Source organism: Propithecus coquereli, unplaced genomic scaffold (genome assembly GCF_000956105.1).
Source record: "Propithecus coquereli isolate 6110/MARCELLA unplaced genomic scaffold, Pcoq_1.0 Scaffold203, whole genome shotgun sequence".
Lineage (NCBI taxonomy): Eukaryota > Metazoa > Chordata > Mammalia > Primates > Indriidae > Propithecus > Propithecus coquereli.
Genome location: NW_012145301.1, coordinates 321,628 through 341,686, shown reverse-complemented (window position 1 = coordinate 341,686; position 20,059 = coordinate 321,628). Strand labels below are relative to the sequence as shown.

The window sequence follows — 20,059 nt, the reverse complement described above, 5'->3', positions numbered from 1 at the left end:
TCAGGAAGCCCTCACTTACCTTTGGGGTTCATGCATTTCTCCTAAAATGGTCCCAACAGTTCAAACTTGGAAGTAGAGATCCCTCTACCCCTCCCACTCAGCACTGCTCCTGTTCTGCCCATATCCGATATCCAGCCCTCCCGGTCCTTCCCTGGTGGTTCGTTCAGAGACTCTTCTTTGGTTGCCAACCTCAGTAATGCTTTCCACACTCCCCTCGGATCTTGCACTTCTGCCGTTGCTGTGTCCACCGGCTCCAGGTGAGATGCCCCCCTGCATTTAGAGAACATCTGCAGGGAAAGACTGTCCCTAAGGGAGACAGTTTCCCATGGATATTACCATGATTACCTTGCCTTGTGAAAAGGATGAGTAAGCATCATTAGGATGGTAAAAAATTTTGATATAGAGTGTATCGTTTTGAATAAAGAAAATAAACAAGAACTTTTACTCGTAAGGGGGGCTCTCTTAATATTATTAAATGTTTATATACTGAAAAACATAGTATAGTTGAACCAATAAGAAGTAGGCCCTGACTTTTAATGAGTTAGTTAGAACATAACAGGAATTATCCCCAGCAACAGAGTGGGCCCATCACGATTCTCAAGTTACGGCAGCAACCTGGTCCCCTTCTTAGCCCCAGCCCCGGGAAGCCTGTCTCTTTTATGTAGAGGACCCTTTGTTGAGTAGTAAATGACAAGCCACTTGAGGATGGGGACCACATTTGTTCAGATTAGAATCTCTGCACCTATCACAGTGTGTTAACACATAGAAGGGCATTTAATAAATGTTGGTTGAAGGAATGAATATAAGTAATAAGTTCTTTAACCACTGGAGAAATTGCTCCAGGTTTTTATTTTATTTTATTTTTAAATTTTATTAGTCCACATGTGAAAGCTTTGGTCAAGATCAAAACACTAACCCTACAGTTTTGGGTAAGAACCATTTTGTTTGGCGCCCTGGGCCCTGCATTCAAAGCGTGGTTTGCGGAATGCCTGGCTTTCTGTGATGAAATGAAAGGTTTGTCTTTATGGTATTTTTAGTGTGCAAATTTTTCAAAATTGTACTTTATGGCTTCTCTTTGTTTTTGTTTAAAAATAAAATGGTGGTGGGGAGAGAAGAAACAACAACAGCAAAACAAACACAAAAAAGCCACTTTGATTCAGCACAGTGAGGGAGCGCAGCAAAGCGTGTTTCATTCTGGTGCCAAATGATGCTCTCTCAAATTGCAGCAATTTTTGATGCACTTGCCAATGTTTGTGTTATTTTTACTTTAAAGATGTAACAGATTGCTCCAAAATAAATAATTTAAGCATAATGTTTCAAAAGAGCCCAAACGCTCACATCTCTCATTTCTGGGTTGTCTTCTGGGACTAAGTTGCGCCTAACAGAACCAGCCCTTCTTGCTGCATAACACTCCGTTTGCAGAGCTGTTTTCTGCCTTTGTTTCTCAAAGGTGAATCTCTTTTTCACCATTGTGTTCCAAATGTCATAGGTTGTAGCATTGTTCAGCGCTGAAGCGACAGCTCTTATCCAAGGAAGGAGAGAGCAAGCTTCGTGACAGCTAGATTTCTGGTCTTATGGGAGTGGGTTTGGAAGGTGCAGAGAGGGCTCTGGGGTGAGCACCTAACCCAGGTCTCAGGAGAATCTGAGGATTTCCATTCTGATTCATATTTGGACTTCAAGCCCTGCACACAATGTCTTCATTGTAACTTAAAACAACTTAGACTTGAGAGGTTAACTTCAAAATGAATCCACCCTCAACCGATTAGCGGCCATCTCAATGGATTGTTCGCCTTAATGGCACAGTTTAAGAAAGATGAAACATCTATCACATTAATAAAAAAAATCAAAAGCAAATCTTTATGCTGTTCTGTACTTCATTAAATGAGCATGAATCACTATACTCAGAAAACAAAGCTAAAAATGAAAAAGACCAGCACAATAAACCGACAGTTTTGGGTTCTCGTTGACACAGGCCGCCATTGTGAGGTCCACCAGATGGTCGGGAACTACATGTGGGACCCCAACACCAACATGTCCTTTGACATCGGCGTCAACACAGAGAGCCTAATGCCTCTCTGGTGGAATGGATCAGAGCCTCTGTGGGTCACTCTGACCAAGGCCAAGAGGAAGGTCTACATGTATTACTGGCCAGGTGAGTGCCGACCTCAGGACCTCCAACCTGCCACATCTCAAAACACCATGGAGTCTCCAGGGACAACTGGTGTAGAGTTACTGTTTGAACACCAAGCCCGGGTTTGGAAAATGGGATCTTTATTTAAGAAATTGTTCTTATGGACATGTTTTACAAATCTTTGTTTTGAACTCTCTAGCATCAGACCAGACACAATGCCATTTCTTGATTCCCTTGGGTCAGCAACACTACTGCAGGCTACCATGCTTTTCTTTCCCATGCAAAATTTTGTATATACAGGAGAGATAAGGTAGAGGGTGCTTATTTGCCTTAACAAAGAGTTTGGTGCACCATTTCTATAGATTTTTGAGCTCCTCTGAAAAATATCAATCTTAAAAAGAGAATTCAAAGCACTCACATCTTTTGGTGGTGCATTAAATGAAGTTCCTTTGGATTAAGACTCCTCCTTTGCACCTCAGATCAATGAAGTAAGTAGTTATGCAAATTGCTGTGTCCTCGGGACACTCAATTTTGACAGTTTCGTATCTTTCATTAAGGATGAGAGGATTCAGCGATAGATAACAAAATAATAAGCTTACCAGTCTTTCCTCGGGTGGGATTCATTCATTAGGTAAGTGGACAGTTTGACTTTCCCATGCACCTGGCTGTAGACACTTTCCCCTAATTCTTAATAGTGTAATACTGGTGGTCGCCGTTTGGAAGAAGATATCAGGGGAAGCCTAGAAAAAATCAAGAGCAGCCTGGTAGGAGGTGGGAGAAGCAGCGGAGGGAACTGCACTGGCCTGGACTGGGGGCAGCAGCTGCCCAATGGCATTGCAGGAGTGTGATGAGCTGTGGGGTGGGTGGCAGGGAGCGGGCAGAGAGGAGATGGATAGGCAGGCCCAGTATGCACCCAGATGGCCTGTGCTGAGGGTGTGGGGCAGTAGGAGTCTGGAGGATGCTGGCTGGGGGTGGTCCCGTGGAGAGCTGCAGGGGTACCAGGGCCATGCCAGCTCCCACAGGAGCACAGAGCACAGACAGATGGAGACCTGGAAGGCAGCCCCACAGCCCAGCTGGGATGGGTGCTGTGGAAGTGGCCCCCGGCCAGCGACGGCATCCCTGGGTGAGCTCACGAAGGCCAGAGCCCGCTGCAGAAATTCAAAACTGGGCCGGAGAACAGACGGACACAGGCTGGCTCTGCCAGCTGATGGAGTCGCAGGGGAATTGTTCAGGGTTCCTTCAGAAGACACTTGGGATTCTGTCCCTGGCAGCCACCTCTGCTGACAGGAGAGGCTTTTGAGCAAGGGAGGTGTTCAGAAGGACTCCATGACCTAACAAGGAGACTCGACTTTGCGTGGAGTTGGATGTTAGATTGAGGAAGCAAGTCGCTTCAGGCCCAGGCTAATCGGGCTTGTAAGAGGACCTGGGCTTGGGGTTGAGCCCAATGTGACACCGTGTAAAGCTAAAATACTCTGCTTCCCTTTGTGCACTCTCAGAGGCAGGATTGTCCCCAAATGCATGCATAGGTATAGGAGAGGGCATGAATCGGGCACCAACTTAAAACAAATCCAAGGTCCATCACCGTGAATCAGGGCCATCTTCCACGACACCCGGTTGGCTTAACTTTCTCTATCTTGCAACCTCAGTTCTTCATGGTCTGAAAAGCAATCCCTGCTCACACAACCCCCCACACCACACAGGCCTCCTCCACACACGAGCTCCTGTCAGGAGCCCTTGGCTAGTGGGCATACTGGTGGCAAAGAGTGGGGAGATCCCAGAGAGGGATGGTCACCACTTCTCTCTGAAGCCATTCAGGGCATTATTCTGTACCCCATCTTGGAGACTCTGAATTTATATATCAACGAGTATCTAAAAAAATCTGAAAGTGAATTTGCATGAAAAATATCTTGTTGCTCCTCCAAAATAGCTCCTTAAGGCCAAGAAAGGACCAATCACTTCCTTTGACTCATGCAGCAGCTAATGTGATGTGACAAAAATGCCTTAAGATTGGCCAGCGTGTTAACTGTCAGGAGGAGAGAAGCTAAAAAGATCGTCTCCTAGAGTTTCCTCAGTGACCTGAACGGAGGGTCGCTAAAGACCTGGCTGTGTTGAAGTCTTCGTAGAAATGGAATAAAAAGTCTTTGTGTCTTAGACTCAGTCCAGTCCTTCTACACTGAGGACACAAACGCAGCTGCCGAGAGCCCGCTGCCCCACCGCCCAGCAGGACTGCCGCCTCCCTCGTCCTTTCTGGTACATGGTGTGGGATTCCTGGTCGCTGCTGCTCTTTCTCTTTGGTCCACTTTGGTCCCTTCCAGCCTCAGCCACCAGCCCAGGGAGTGCTCATTTGTCTCTGCAAGATTAAGTGAAGTGCAGGGGCATTTCTTCTAATCATGACTCAATTTTATTTTTCTTCTTAAATCCTTCTCTTCCTTCTCTACTCTCCATAGGACATTGCACAGAGCTCTCCATGAGGCCTGGAGAATCTTCCTTGCTCCAGTGAGCTGGGGTATGACACTTAGCGTCTGGCCGTTCAGTCAATATTCAGAAGTGCAATTGGGAAGTGGCGGTAGTGCACGACGTCCTGTCAGGTAGATAAAGCAGCAGGCAGAGAATTGATCCATGGTGAAGACTCCAAAATGCCCCACCTTAAGTCTTCAGACATTTAGTGTTGTCAGCAGACCATTTAGCGCTCCCCCCAATGGTGCCATTGAGCTGTGCGGAGAGAAATGTGCCTCAGGAAATGATCCTGGGCCTTAAATCAAAGATTTCTTTGGACAGACCCCAGAAATCAGCCAGAACTGTGTAACAGGACCCAGCAGTGTTCTGCAGGGGACAAGAGCTGAGTGTGTGTTGTTCGCTAAGTTTATTCCTCCACCCCATCCTTCCAGCTTGATGACAAAGGAATTTTATTCAGGGAGAGAAGGAAGGGGCTCCGATAATATGAATTACTTCATATTAGACAGCAACCCAAAGCAGAGAGAGATGACTCGAGGAAGGAGGAAAAATAGATAATATGGGAGGATAATAAGATGTTATATGGGAATAGAGTTTGATTGTCTTGGATAATCTGTGCTACCTTATATGGTGGCAGCAGTTCTTAAGTTTATTCTCATAGCTATCATAAAATACAAAAAAAAAAAGGAATAAAAAATAACAACCTTTCAAGAGTCTGTGGTGAAAACTCTTGGAGTTCCAGGTTCTACACGTTTCATCATGCATTTTGCAGCGTCAACTCCCTGCAGCCAGCAGCCAGGGGGACTTGGGAGCGACCACTTGCATGCCCCTGGGATGGCATGGAGTGTGGGTCTGGGCTCTTCTCCTGGCTTCTTCCTGTCCTGGGCAGGTGTTCAGAACAAGACACCTTCTGTGTAGAGAAAGACACATTTCCACCTGGCCCCCGCTTTCCAGAAGTGGGCTGCGTGGGGAGTTCAGGGGTAGGCACCCAACTCCAGCTCCCGTCAAATTTTGGTTGTTATAATAAGGGTGATTTCATCTGGATAAGTAAGAGGCACATGTTGGCTACTGGTAAAGAATTGTGGGTCATCTTCAGCCTCTTCCTCTTTCCTGCCCTGGTGGGTCGCTGACAATGTTCCATGAGGTGTCAGGCTGACCTTAGATGCACTCAGGTACAAGGGAAGTTTGGAGTCCTGCACCGCTCACGCAAAGGTGTGAGTTAACACGACAGCTAGGTCATTGCCTCTCTGCACGTGACACCAAACATTGGGATAAAAACTAGAATTTTTTCAGGCAAATATTTGACACTGCAAATATAAGGGATCTGGATAGTCACTAAATTTTCCAATAATATCACCAGTTTGACATTAGACTTTGAGATTTATGTAATTTTAGAACAGGAAGAGGCCTTAGTTAGGACACAGTTTGTTGGCTCTTACACTTCTAAAAACTTGATCAAAACTATGGATCTCCTTTATAGAAAAATACACCCACATATACTCTGCTCACAATTTTGTGCTCATGTAATATAGGAGACTACAATGATGAGGATTCCTGAGTGGTCCTTGATGTGCTAACACATACGTACCTATGATAGCTAATTGATTTGACTTTTTTAATGCAATGGAAAAGTGTTAAAAACTCATCAAAGTATCAAATTAAACCTAAGCTCCTGTAATTAAAGTTGTCTGGCAAGGGTAGATTTGGGTCAAAATTCTGTAAGACTCTTTGGGTTGAATTCACATTGCATCATTTCCTCTGTCAATAACTTTGGCAAGGTCTGCATTGCTCTTTTCTGTGCCAGCAAGAGAGAGATCACAGATTCATATTTCAAGTGTGAGATTGTCTCCAAAAAAGCGATCTTCAAAAGAATTCTGCAAGGTTTCTGGGCATTGACCACGTCTGCTGCAGAGAAATTGAAGAGGTGCTACCTCTCTGGACTGCCGTCTGCAGAAACGATATCTCCAGCATTCAAGCATTTGCATAGCTGTCTGTCCACACCCAGTTTCCTTTTGCAGGATGGTATTTTGGCCAAAAGAGCGTATACTTTTTCAGCAGCATTCATTATGTTGATTAGAATGTCTTAAAGAGCAATTCAGGGGCGAACTTCCATCCTTCACAAATCATGGTAAATCCGTTTCTTTAAACAACTTTAAAGGGTGTGACTCAAGGCCCTGGAATTGTTCTCAGGAGACAGCCGTGAGCAAAAGCAGACACAGGCTCGCCTCCCCCTGCACCCCATCCAGTGAAGGACACAGGTGATCTAATATTTACCCAAAGAACTGTGAAGGCACAATTATTGCAAGTGCAATAATGAAAAGTATACCTCGTGATGGCACCATCAGATAAGCGGTCTGGTTCCAGCTGAGAGGGTTGACAAAGGTGTCCCTGGAAAGTGACAAGAGTTAACATGTGAGAGGATGGGTGTCGGTGACAAGGAGCATCCAGACTGAAGGTCCTGGAAGGGGTGAGGAGAAGCGAGGATGGTTCAAGACGCAGGAAGAGGGGAAGACGGGTGTGGTGTGGGCGAGACGGAGAGGGGCTGAGGCCAGGTTCTGTGAGCTGAGCCGAAGAATTTATTCTTCTCCCGAGAGGAATGAGGAGTCACTGGAAGGTTTCAAGGAGGAAAGTGACAGCATCAGACTTGCATGTTGAAAAACTGACTCTGGCTGCAACATGGAGAACGGGATGGGGGCTCCCAGGTGGATGGATGAGGGGCGACTGACCGGTCAGGAAATTATTGCACGATCCTGGACTCAGCAACACAGGTGGCGAGAAGTGGAGACATCCCTGGGGGCTGGAATGGCCAGGACCTGGTGATGGACTGGGTTTGGGAGTGAGGGATCGAGCAGCGACAAGCATGGCCCTGGACTCTGGCTTGCAGAATGTGTGGATGGTGATTCTTCACTGAAATTTGGGGCCTGAAAGAGAGCAGTCTGGCGGCAGGGGACAGTGGTTCGGAATCGACTCTGGGACATTGAGCCGGCAGGTCTGGACCTCGGAGAAGAGGGCTGGAGACAGAAAGGCATGATGGAGGTCGGCGACGCGGCCGGTGTGGAGAAGCTGGCCCGGGGGGAGCGCAGACGTGGAAAGGGAAGACGGTCCCAGACACAGCCTTGAGGAAATGTGATTTTTACTGACCAGATGGACGAGGGTGGGCCTGTGAAGGAAACCAAGAAAGAGTGGCTCAGGCGCAGGAGAAAACACAGAGGAGCTGTGACAAGGAAGGGAAAGCAGCGTCACTCTCTAGGAATCCATCTGACAAAGGACCCGATCTCATCTGAGAAAGCGATGCCAGTTGACATCTGTTGACACACACTTGTCACAGAGCCCCCAGGAAAGCGAGAGAGGAGCTGGCATCGTGGGTGCCTACTGATATCACGGGGTCCGCAAAGGGAGCAGCCAGATTTATTAACCAGGACGTCACCGCCAAGCTCAGAACTTTGTAGCTGTTTAATTTCTTTAACATTATAATTTCTGATTTTTTTTGGCAGCAAAGATGTATTGTTTTTATAGCAAGAGGAACAACTCGGGTTGTTTCAACTAATTTCTTGATATTGCTAGTCAAGCCCTGGGAATTGGCTGAAAATGAGCTGGGAGAAACACAAGAAAGAGAGGACAGGGTGAGTAACAGCAGACAAACCAAACCAAAAAAAAAAACCCACTAAAAGCAGAGAATTGTAAATATTCCTTTTGAAGAAAATCATTGTTTTGACCAAATTGGTTTGTTAACCAAATTATGTTCAGCCAAATTGCTTTGCTCCAAATTTATTTCAACTCAACCGCAGGTTACTCCACATATCTTGGGCAAGTCACTGGCCCCTGTGGGTCCACAGTGACACGCATTGGAGATCACCTACCGGAGGTTTTCAGGCATTTACCTGCCCTCAACTTCCCAGTCGTGCCGCAGAAGCTCGTGTGCTGGAGGGGTTGGGGATGGCCGGGACCCCTTTGGGAAAAGGGTTTCTCTGAAAAAGAAACGTGGAAATCCGCGGGTCACGCCGCTCACTGACGTGTTCATTCTGTGGTGCTTTTCCCGTGTGGCCTGTGTACCAGGGACACAGACTCACGTTTCCTTGCAGCTCTGTTGTGGCCACCTCTTTCCGAATCTCTTCATCAAGAATGGAGAACAAACTATGTCATCTGATGTTTTAATGTTGAAGAAAAATGGAAGCGGATAGAAAGGGAGGGAGGAAGAAAGAAAAGAGGGGAGGGAGGAGATGAGGAAGAAAGGCAGTTGGGCGGGACAGGTGTCCTGGGGTGAGTCACCAGTCCAGTCGTCCAATGTGCCTGAAGCAAGGCTCCGGGTGACGGCAAAGCACAGGAGGGAACTGTGTTTGCAGGGCTCCTGTCGCTGCAGCACCAGGACGGCCGTGAAGGTCCATTCTCAGGCCGCTCACCCCCTTTCCCCTGGCACTGCGCCTGGCCTGCCCCCAGGCCACGCCCCCCCCAAGGCTCTCTGAGCCCCCATTTCTCCAGAGCTGTCTGCCCTCTGCCCTGAGCTGGAGATTTCAGCTGGGGCTGGTGACGTGGGACCTTGGCCACATTGTACTACTGCCTTCTAACAGTCCCCAGTGCCTTGCTAAATTACAGGAACGACTAACATGGGAATTGTAGCCTTCAGGGTAGGACCCAACGAGGAAGAAATGTCTGTTCTGCAAAATCAAGTGCCAGCTACAGATTCTGGCGGCCTCTCTCTGGGTTGATCTTGGGGTTCCAGGTGTTCTGCCAGCTCGGAGCTTGTTTGGGATCCAGATTCCTTCCCACAGAGAATGCCATCTGGCTCAGAGCGGAGGCTGGCATGGGAGGCCAGGGGCTGGGTGAGGCAGCCCCACCACCTCCATGTGCCTCCTGCCCAGTGCAGGCCCCGCACTCGGACCTGCAGCCTCCCTGGGCGGCCTGGGCGGCCCCAGTGAGGACCGCTTTCTCAGCAGCGGCTCTCCAGAGGAGCCCAGGGAAAGGCTGCTCCCTGCCGCCTCCCTCCCCAGCCCTACAGGGCTGAGGAAAGGAAGTTCAGAGAATAGGCAGTGGGAAGTGAGCGAGGTGGGCTGCACGGCTGTCTGACTGCAGCACCAGGCGAGGGCTCAGGTCCTGGGCCCTGCGTCCTGGCCAAGTCTGGAGAGGGCCTGGGGCTGCCGGGCACTTGCTGGCCCTCCCAGAGCATCAGCTGGGGGTGGCAGATTCAGAGGGGAGAGGTCCTGGCTAAGTGATGAAGGAGCTTCAACCGGGCACGTTCTGCGTTAGGTCAGTCCTCAGACGAGGATGCTGGAACCCTGGGCTGCTGGTGGCTGGGGCCTGTCCTGGCCCCTCTCCACACTGTCTGGCCTCGTCCTAGGCCTACGCCACATTCTCTGTCATCACCAAACACCTCCTGGAGCAAGAAAGGTGGGTCGGGGGCTGGTGCTGTGCCTTTCCTGGGTCTGAGGGTCACTGGCCATCAGATCAAGCATTTGTAGGAGGGCTTTTTGCTGTGGTGGGACAGAGAGGTGGCACTTTAACCCCACCTGAGCCCTTTGGGTTCAAAGACATGTGCCCCTCCCTGCCAGTCCCTCCCACTCTCCCTACCGTTTCCTGCACTTCACCAGAGCACTCGGGGAACTCAGGCAAGGGAATTTAAGGAAAGGAGGCAGAACATGGATTCCAGATCCATTTGGCCACTTACCCACTGTGAGATCTGGGGACAGTCACTTGGTCTCTCTCCATCCCTTCCTCCTCCCTTCTCCATGGACTACACCCTCTACTGCAAAGGCTGCAGAGTGAAACACAAGCCCAGTTTTAAATTACGGAGAGAATTCTGGAACAGGCTGTGAGGACCAGAAAAGGGCAGGCAGCAGGTTCCCAGGAAGGGATGGGCCGAGGGAGCTGGCCACCAGGTCCATGGAGAAGGGGCGGAGGACAGAGCCTGACTGTGTCCTGTCTCAGGGTTTGGGGGGCAGAAACCAGTGGGCAAAGAGCACCATACACAGGACCATGCAGGGGTGGAGCTATCGTCCTGGGCAGAATGGTCCCTGGGGTTGCAAGTCCCTCAGAGCGGGCCCCGGGCTGCTTGCCCAAGGCTCGCAGAGCAGAGGCTGTGCAAGGCCCACGGGTGCCACACTCACTCCCTGCCCCAGCTGTGCCCAGGAGTGACTCAGAACCACCGTAAGAGCCTGGGGAGACCAAGGGACACCCCCCTCCACCACAGCATGGGGGACGAGGGCATTTGCAAAGCTTGGCGATCTCCGGCTCAAACCGGAGGGGTGGGAAGGAGTCCCCAGGTAGAAGCTAGAGCTCCTCCATCAACCCTGATGGGCTCTGCACTAAAGGGCGTGTCAGCATCTTGCATGCTGATTAGGTCCCGGCTGCTGTGACCCAGGTACCAGGAAACCAGCCCCTCAGAGAGGAGGCTTTGATCAGGATTACCATGTGCTGCAGAAAGTCAACGGGGCTTCCTTTGTTTGGGGCAAGGAGTCGCTGTAATCATTTCATTGTTTTCAAAACTTGGAAGATCTCGAAGTGTGTGCCTCAGACACAAAGATGCTGTTGATCGCTTATGTCCGGGCATCCAGGGGCTAGAACTCCAGTCGGGTCATTCATTCCCCACCTGGTCCCACGAGGGAGGAGTGCAGCCCCTGACCCTGGGCCAGAGGCTTTTCCCGATCTGAGGCTAACCAGCGGATACGGAGATTAAAGCCCTCCCCGTGGCCTCATTATGCCTTGCTGTAGTTTCACCACCTGCCCTGCCTAAAGCACTCAGCCTGGGGATGGCACACTTTTCGTCTCATCTGGCTTTCCCATTAGCTACTTTTTGTGCTCAGTGGGTCATTTTCAGTTGAGTTTAAAATCAGCTCTAACGGGCAAGTTGGCTCTCATCTGCTTGTCTTCCCAGCTTGCCCTCAACCCTGCGCACGAGGCCCGTCTGCAGGGCCACGCCGTGCCCAGGCCAGCACCTCCCCGCCCCCACATCAGAAGGGAGCCACTGCCAAAGGTCCCGTGGGCCAGGCCGACCCTGGGGAAACTGTCTCTGAGATCAAAGGCCATGTTTTCCCCCAAGGACTTGTTCCCACAAGCTTCTGTGCCTCAGATGTGTTTTCCTGGAAAAGGTTACATGCTTCTAAGAGAGTTAATTGGCTTAGCTGTTTTAATAAGCTCTCTTGAGACATGCATTCAACAGTTGCACACCTGTCTCGCATCACATAAAATGCAGCTCACAGGGGTTATTGTTACAAGATGTGTCAGGGTTGGCAGGCAGGAGCTACACTTGGAAGGGGAGACCTGTGCTCTAGGAAGTTTGGAGAAATGTGATTTTTATGGGCTCAACTTGGTGGTCCTTGGAGAGAGCTGCCAGGAAGCAAGTCTCACGCAGGAAAGCCATGTGCGCAGTGGGAAAGCACCAGAGCTGGAGCCGGTGCCTGGCAGGCAGGGAGACCTTGAGACGCTCACTTCTCCCACCCGAGGCCTTTGTTTTCTCAGCTGTAAGAGAAAGGATTTGATGTAAGACTGCCAGGTACGGCTGTGAACGCTGTTAATTGCACAGAGATGTCAGGTCTAAGGGGCGTTGTCCATCCCCGTGGTAGACATTGCAGATTTGCATATTTGTTTTGACAACTTTTGGCCCAAGCCAATAGTGTTATGAAAAAAATAAGCATGCCAAAATAATTTTCTGATGGATGGAAGTTAAGCGTTTTGAAGAAGAAATGCTTTAAAAATTTTGTGCGCGTGTGCAAAAGTGCCTATGCTTCGTGAGAGCCCTCATTGGGTGTCCTTTAAGTTCCCTCTATGTTTTCTACCCAGGATTTGTTTGTTAGGCTATGGAAGGAGCCAGCCTGAGGTGGGAATACCCAGCGGGAAGGCAGACTCTAGACAGAGATAAGAACAGGTCCTAAAAAATGAGCTCTAATTAGGTTCAATTCCCTTCAACATTCCCTGGGATTGATGAGGAAACAAGATGGAAGAAAGCTAAAACATGTGCTCGAAGTTTTCATGAAACCAAAATCTTGCTCCCAAGCTCCTGACTGATCTTTGAAACTGCAACATGTAGGCCGTTGCCTTTGAGGTTTTCTTCCTGAAGGATCCCTGAGGCAGACTCAGAAACCCTTGCTTTCCTCCAGTCGTGTTGGAGTGACTTGCAATGACCTCATTTGACCAAGCCCCGCGCTTCCCCTGAAGCCATGACAAAAGCCCGGAGGCAGCAGCCTGCAAGGTTGTGCAACGCTCACCCACGGCACAGACTGAGCCCGTGGCAGATCCAGGAGAGGAGCCCACAGACTCCCGCCTAGAGAGCTATCCATGGGATCCACACAGCACTGTCCCCTCCCGACTGCTGATTTCTATCCGACAAAGACCAAAGGAAACAAAACAAAGCGCCCACACAAATTCACCTTGGAATAATTAACTTTGCTCTCTGGAAACTACCAGTTTAACTTATTCCGTGTTCCCTTGCATTGTCACTGTCATTTATTGCTCGCTGTCTCTTTTGCCGGTCGTTTACTCCTTCTGGGTTTTAACATTAGATGTAAGGTACAATGGTTTTCCTTTTGAGATTTCCCCAGGGAGAGACAGACAGAGCAGAAGGATTGCACTTGCCCACGTCTCCGTCCACCTGGGCGCTGGTCCAGTCCCTCCCCAGAGGCCCGTGGAGGTGCATAGCTTCCACCCAAATTCAGGGAGTGTGCAGGACTTGCATTCAGGGCATCTCTGTGAATTGAGATGGGATTTTCTCACCCCTTTGTCTGGCTGTCTGACTGTCTGAATAGACAGTAAATTATAATGCCCCATTTGCTCTGCTATGAAGATTCTTCTCCTCGGCTCTGCTGACAGAGCCTCAGTGGTGGGATGACCCTGAAGAGAATAAATTGATCTCACCTCTCACCTCCAACTCCCAACACCACTTCATGCTCTGCTGCTTTCTGGATATTACGGTTCCCATAGAGTAGAGCTACTGCTGCCTACTTTCCCAGTTCAGGGGGCTTCAAACTGGGTTCCCCAGAATTTCCCAGGGCAATATTAGTTTTAAGGGAATCAATTCCAAGATCCTCAACTTCCATATGTATTGCTAAAATCATGCTGACTGGAAAACGCCCTTTTCTGACACTGCATGCCTGTCACCCATACAGAATCCTCCCAAGGGCATTGCTGCAGTATACAAATGCCCCCAGCACCAAACGGACGGACAGTTCAAAATATTGGTGTAAGTGTTGAGAAACTGAATGAATCCAGTGACAAAATAGCAAAACTTTTAAAAAAGTATTTCAATGTTTGCTTTTAAATTATTTAAGAAAAACTTAATTGTCAGCTGAAATATTATTTAAAAATTTATGATGATAGATCACTGTGTGAATTTTGGCATTCAGAGAAGCAGTTCAAAGAATTAAATGACATTGGCACAACAAACTATTTCTATTTCCATCTACTTATTTATGTGAACAACTTTCTGAGCACTTAACTTGACTCATTCTAGAGATCAGTCCTATTCATCCATGGATATATGAATTAATTTTAAAAAGCACCCTTATTCCTTTCATTAAGAGATGCATTTCTAATAAAATATAAATACGATTCTAATAAAATATAACTTTTTACGCTTAAAAATTATTTATTGAAGTTCGGGGTTCTACTTGGTAAAATGATAGGCAAAGTTGTTTTGAAACAACTTGTTTCTCCAGGAACAACTAGAAAAGCTGCTGGACTGTCCACATGTGTGTGATGGACCAAGGACATACCAAGGCCTAGAGAAAGAAGTGCAACTGGCAGTTGGTGCCACATCTCTCCTCCAGTCAAATTCTGATCCCCAAAGCAGCAGTTGAGAGGCTAAGACACAGGGCAGCATTACAATATAGAGGAAAGGAAAAAAATTGGAGTTCAGGGCCCACCAAGGAGAAGAAACTTAGCAAACATCTCAGACTTTTCATTGGAACAATAAAGGGCAACTCTCTAGGAGGAAGAATGGCTAAAAATAGACAAGGGGGAAAGCCTTCATAAACACCAAGCTGAGACTGAATCATCTTAATCCATGATTAAACCCACTCTGGATTAAAGTGTTCTGCCCATAGCCCAAGTGCCCACCATAAGCAAAAACATGTTCTCCAGAAGAAGATAACAACATATGGGGCAGCAAATGATATCTACAACTTTTATATATAATATGTAGTGTTGAATTCAAAATATATATAAAAGAAAACAATACCTGACTAAAAAACCAAGAGGGAAAAAAACAGACAATAGACTCAAACCCACAGATAATCCAGATATCAGATAAGGAATTTAAAAGAACTATGATAAAAGAACTAAGCAACAAAATGAAGACTTGTACTAGTAAATTAATTTTTTTTTTAACTGAAGACAGAGCTATCCACAGATAATCCAGATATCCGATAAGGACTTTAAAAGAACTATGATAAAAGAACTAAATGACAAAATGAAGACTTGTACTAGTAAATTAATTTTTTTTGAACTGAAGACAGAGCTAGCTTAAATGTGGAGAAGCAAAAGGATTAGAATAGCAGAAAAGAATGTGATAGACATGAGATATAGTGAAAGGGTCACAGAAGGAGGAGAATGGGACAAAAGTAATATTTGAGAGGTAATGTTGGAGAATTTTCCAAAACTTACAAGAGATATCAAACCATAAATTGAAGGAGTACTATGAAACCCTGGAAAGAACATTATGATTTTAAGAACTGCTTAAAACCAAACACAATGAGACAATTTTAAAAGCAGTCCAAGAAAATTGTTCAAAGGAGCAATAGTAAGACTAACAGCTGACTTTCCAGTAGAAATATTGGAATCTGGGGAGACAATGGAATGATATCCTCAAAGTGATAAAAGAAAACAAGTCTCAACCTAAAATTCTATATCCATGAAAATATCCTTCAAAAATGATGGCATAATAAAGACATTTTTTAGACATAGCAAACTGGGAGCATTTATTGTCAGTAGGGCTAGAATAAAGGAAATTCTAAATTCTTCAGGAAGAGGGAAAATGGTCACAGATGGAAGCACAGAGATGGAGGAAGAAATAGAGTAACAGAAAGGCTAAATAAATAATAATAAAAACCTGTAAAGAATTAAAATATATGACAGCAGAAGCACAGAAGATGAGAGAAATGTCAAATTTAGAGTTAAAGTGTTCAAATGTACTGGCATTATCTGGGAAGTTGTAGAACTGAGATATTATATTAGGCTTTGATAGACCAACATTTCAATTTTTTATTATCTTTAGGGCACTTTGTGAGGAAGAGATTAATCAAAATACATAAATAGCAAGCTAATAGAGGACAGGAAATGGTGCAATAATACTTTATTCAAATGAAATCAAGAAAGGAGAGGAAAGCTATCAAATATGTGATGAATACAAGACAGATAGTTAAATGGCTAATTTAAACACAAAGGTATCAAAAAATGCTTTAAATGCAAAATTTTACTTTTTTATTACTATTTCATTAAGTACTCCAATTAATCTGAATGATTTCATTTATATAAAGTTCCAAGCAGCTAAAACATTATACAGTGCTAAAAGAGTGTTTAGACTTGGGCAAACGGTGCCTACCAAGGAGCCTGAGAAGGCACTGTGTGTGAACATCATGTTCTGTGTCCTCATCTGTGCTTGTTATGTAGCTGCCTTCACTTTGTAAGAATTTGCCAGAGAGTTCACTTACTATTTATTCACTTTCTTGTGTCTATGTTAAACTTTAATAGAAACTTACATAAAAACCAACTATCGTCAGACTAGATAAAAATGAAAACTAAAATAGACTGCTTATAAAAGACATATTAAATATAAGTATGCAGAAAGATGAAAGTAATAGCAATTTTAAAAAATACCACACAAACACTAATCAAAGGAGAGATGGTGCAGCTATACTAATATCAGGCAATATAGACTCTAAGCCTAGAATATTTTTAAGTTAAGGACATTTCATGTTGATTTAAAGTTCAATCTACCAGGATGATGTAACAATTCTAAATTGTAATGTTCCTAATTACACACTCTCCAAATAAATAAAGCAAAAATTGACAGAACTAAAAGGAGAATAGGTAGACTCACAATGATCTTGGGATTTTAACACATCTTTCTCAGCAACTGATAGACTAAGAGAACAAAAAATTAGAAAGATGCAGAAAATTTACATAACAAAATTAACATATTTACCTAATTGATATTACTAGAGCACTGTACCCAACAGCTGCTGAATACACATTATTTTCAAGTATACATAGAACATTTATTATAAATTACCATATGTTAGTCATAAAGTATTTCTCAACAAATTTAAAAATCTGAAAGTGTACATTATATGTTCTCTGACTACAGTGTAGTTAAACAAAAATCAATAGTAAATATAAAATTTTAAATCTTCATGTATTTCGAAAATAATCAGAAACTTCTAATTAACTCATGGTTCAAAGGAGTAACCATGAAAATTTAGAAAAACCTTGAACTGAGAGGTAGTGAAAATACTACATATGATATAGTGGGATAAGTAGAATGCAACTACAGTCGTGCTTAGTAGGAAAGTAATAGGCATACATGTATATATTAAATAAGAATAAAGGCTGAAAATTAATTTGAGCCTCCATCTCAAAGCAAATTAAATTCTCCCAAAATATAAAGAAGGAAATAATAAAGAGCAGAAATGAATAAAATAGAAAATAAATATGCAATAAAGAGAATTGACAAAGCCACATTTGGTCTTAGAAAAAATCTTTAATAAAATGGATGAAACTTGACAAGGCTTAGCAAGAAATAGAGAGAAGACACAAATAACCAATAATAAAATGGAAAAAGGGCCCCAACATAAAACTTACAGACATTAAAAAGCCAGCAAAATAATATTATGAAAAATGTTATACCAATGTATTTGAAAATGTCGATAAAATAGACAGATTTCTGGGAGAAAATGACCAAAACTGACAAAAAGAAATAGAAAATTGGAATACTTCCATATCTATTTTTAAATTAAACTTTTAAAAATCTTCCCTAAAAGAGTATCTCAGTATCAGATGCCTCCACTAGTGAAGTTTTCAAATATTAAAGAAAAAAAATACCAATATTACACAAATTCTTTCAGAGAATGTATAAAGATAATCACTTCCATAATGAAGTTATTATAATCTTAACACTAAAATGTGACAAGCATATTAAAAGAAAGTAAAATTACAAGACCACCTTTTTCGAATAAACATAGATACAGAAATTCTAAACAAAATATTCGTAAACTAAATCCACCAGTACATAAATGGAATAATATATGCCAACCTGTTGGGTTTATTACAGGAAAACCCAGGTCTAACATTTAAAAACCAATCAGTGTAATTCATAGCAGTAATAGGATAAAGAAGAAAATCATTTAATTATCTCGGTGACACATAAAAAGCAATTGATAAAATTTAACAACCATTCATAATAAAAACTGAGCAAAGTAAACTAGAATTTATTAGAATAAACTTGGGTAACTAGTAAACTACATCCTTAATCTGGTAAAGAATATCTGCCAAAGCCTACAGCAAGCATCATGGTCATGGTGAAATGTGTTCAGAAATCTGACCTCTACCCGGCGTCATACTGAGGTCTTATTCAGCTGGGGGAGCTGGGGAATGGGGCAGGAATAAAAGTAAAACCATTAGAAAGGGGAAAAATTGTCATTATTCACAGATGACTGTTTATGCAAAAGCCCCAAAGAATTCACTTTTAGAATTAATAAGATGCATTTTGATATAAGATATATATATATACATCAAATATATATATTTGATATATATAACATCAATATTTTAAAATTTTTGTATTTATATACACTAGCAACAAAAAAATTAGAAAATGAAATTTAAAAGCCAATACCACGTATAATAAAATAGAAAACATGAAAGGTGTGGGAATAAATGTAACAAAAATGGCTCAAGAACTTTATATGAAAAAATATTTAGAGAAATCTAAATAAGTGGAGAAATATTTTATGCTTATAAATTGGAAATCTTAATAATATATCAATTTTCTCAAAAGTAATTTATAGATTCAGTATTATCCCAATCAAAATCTCACCTCATGTGTGTGTGAATTGACAAGTTGATTCTAAAATTTATATGGAAATGCAAAGTCTCAAGAATAGCAGAAACTATCTTGAGTCAAATGAACATTAGATGTAGAGCTATTTTAAAGCCACAAATATTATGACAAAATGATATTTATGCAAGAACACACAAATAGTCTAAGGGTAAAGGTTAGAGACTTTTGAAATAGACCCACAAATATATGGTCCAATATCTGGTTTATGACAAGAATGACACTGCTGAGCAGTAATAAAAGATGGCCTTTTCAAACAATTATAATAGATCAATTGGATATATACATAAAATAATGCATATCTTCTAACTCATATCTAACACCATATATGAAAATTAATGCTAGGTAATTCCTGATGGATTGTAGATCTAAATATAAACTGTAAAACATAAAGCTTCTAGAAGAAAACATAGGTGAATATCTTCATGATCTTGAATAAGAAAAATATTTTTTTAAGAAGGAAAAAAATAGCACTAATATAGAAAAATGATTAAGTAGACATTAAAACGAGAAGCTTCTCTTCATGGAAAGACATCCTTAAGAAAGGCAAAAGCTAATCACAAAGTGGGAGGAAATAAAACAAACAAAATGTGCCCACCTGGAATATATGCAGAGCTCCTACAAATAAAAGAGAAAAAGCTAACTCAATAGAAAAATATGCGACAGATTTGAACTGACACTTAACATAACTGGGTATTCAAATGGTCAATGAACATATGGAAAGATACTCAACCTCATTAGTTATTAGAAAAAATGCAAAATAAAACTACAATGAGATAACTCTTCATACCCACTGTGATGGTTAATTTTATGCGTCAACTGACTGAGGGATGTCCATATTAGACATTATTTCTGGATGTGTCTGTGAGGGTGTTTCCAGATTAATTAGCATTTGAATCTGTGGACCCTGTAAAGCAGATGGCTCTCCCCAATGTGGGTGGGCACCATCTAACCCTCTGGGTGCCTGAACAGAACAAAAGGCTAAGGAAGGAAGAACTTGCCCCTTTCTGCCTGATTGCTTCAGCTGGGACATCATCTTCTGCTCTCAGCGCCCCTAGTGCTCAGGTCTTCAGACAACTGAAACCACCAGCTTCCCTGGACCTCCAGCTTGCAGGTGACCGATCGTGGGACTCCTCAGCTTCCATAATTATGTGAGCCAATTCCTCATAAGAAATCTATTTATATAGGTGCGTGGATATCCTATTGGTCCTGTTTCTCTAGACCTTGACAGTCACACCCACTAAAATGGAAATTTAAAAACCAACGAATCCAAGCACCAATAAGGATGGAATAACTGAAAGTCTTAAAAGTGCTGGTGGGAGCAAATAGATATAACAACTTCAAAAAACTTTTTGGCATTATCTAATAAAATCGAACATATACATACCCCAAATCTAGCACTTATACTCATGTGTGTATCCCAACAGAAATAC

The 20,059-nt window shown here is 43.8% G+C and overlaps 1 protein-coding gene across 1 annotated transcript in view; it reads left to right on the top strand.

The window, feature by feature from the left end:
• The window catches only part of ENPP6 (ectonucleotide pyrophosphatase/phosphodiesterase 6), a 110,664-nt gene that overhangs the window by 33,743 nt on the left and 56,862 nt on the right, over positions 1–20,059 (top strand). The window contains exon 2 of the mRNA XM_012643998.1: positions 1,973–2,152. Within this exon, the coding sequence (XP_012499452.1) occupies positions 1,973–2,152 (180 nt within the window). The remainder of the gene's footprint in view (positions 1–1,972; positions 2,153–20,059) is intronic.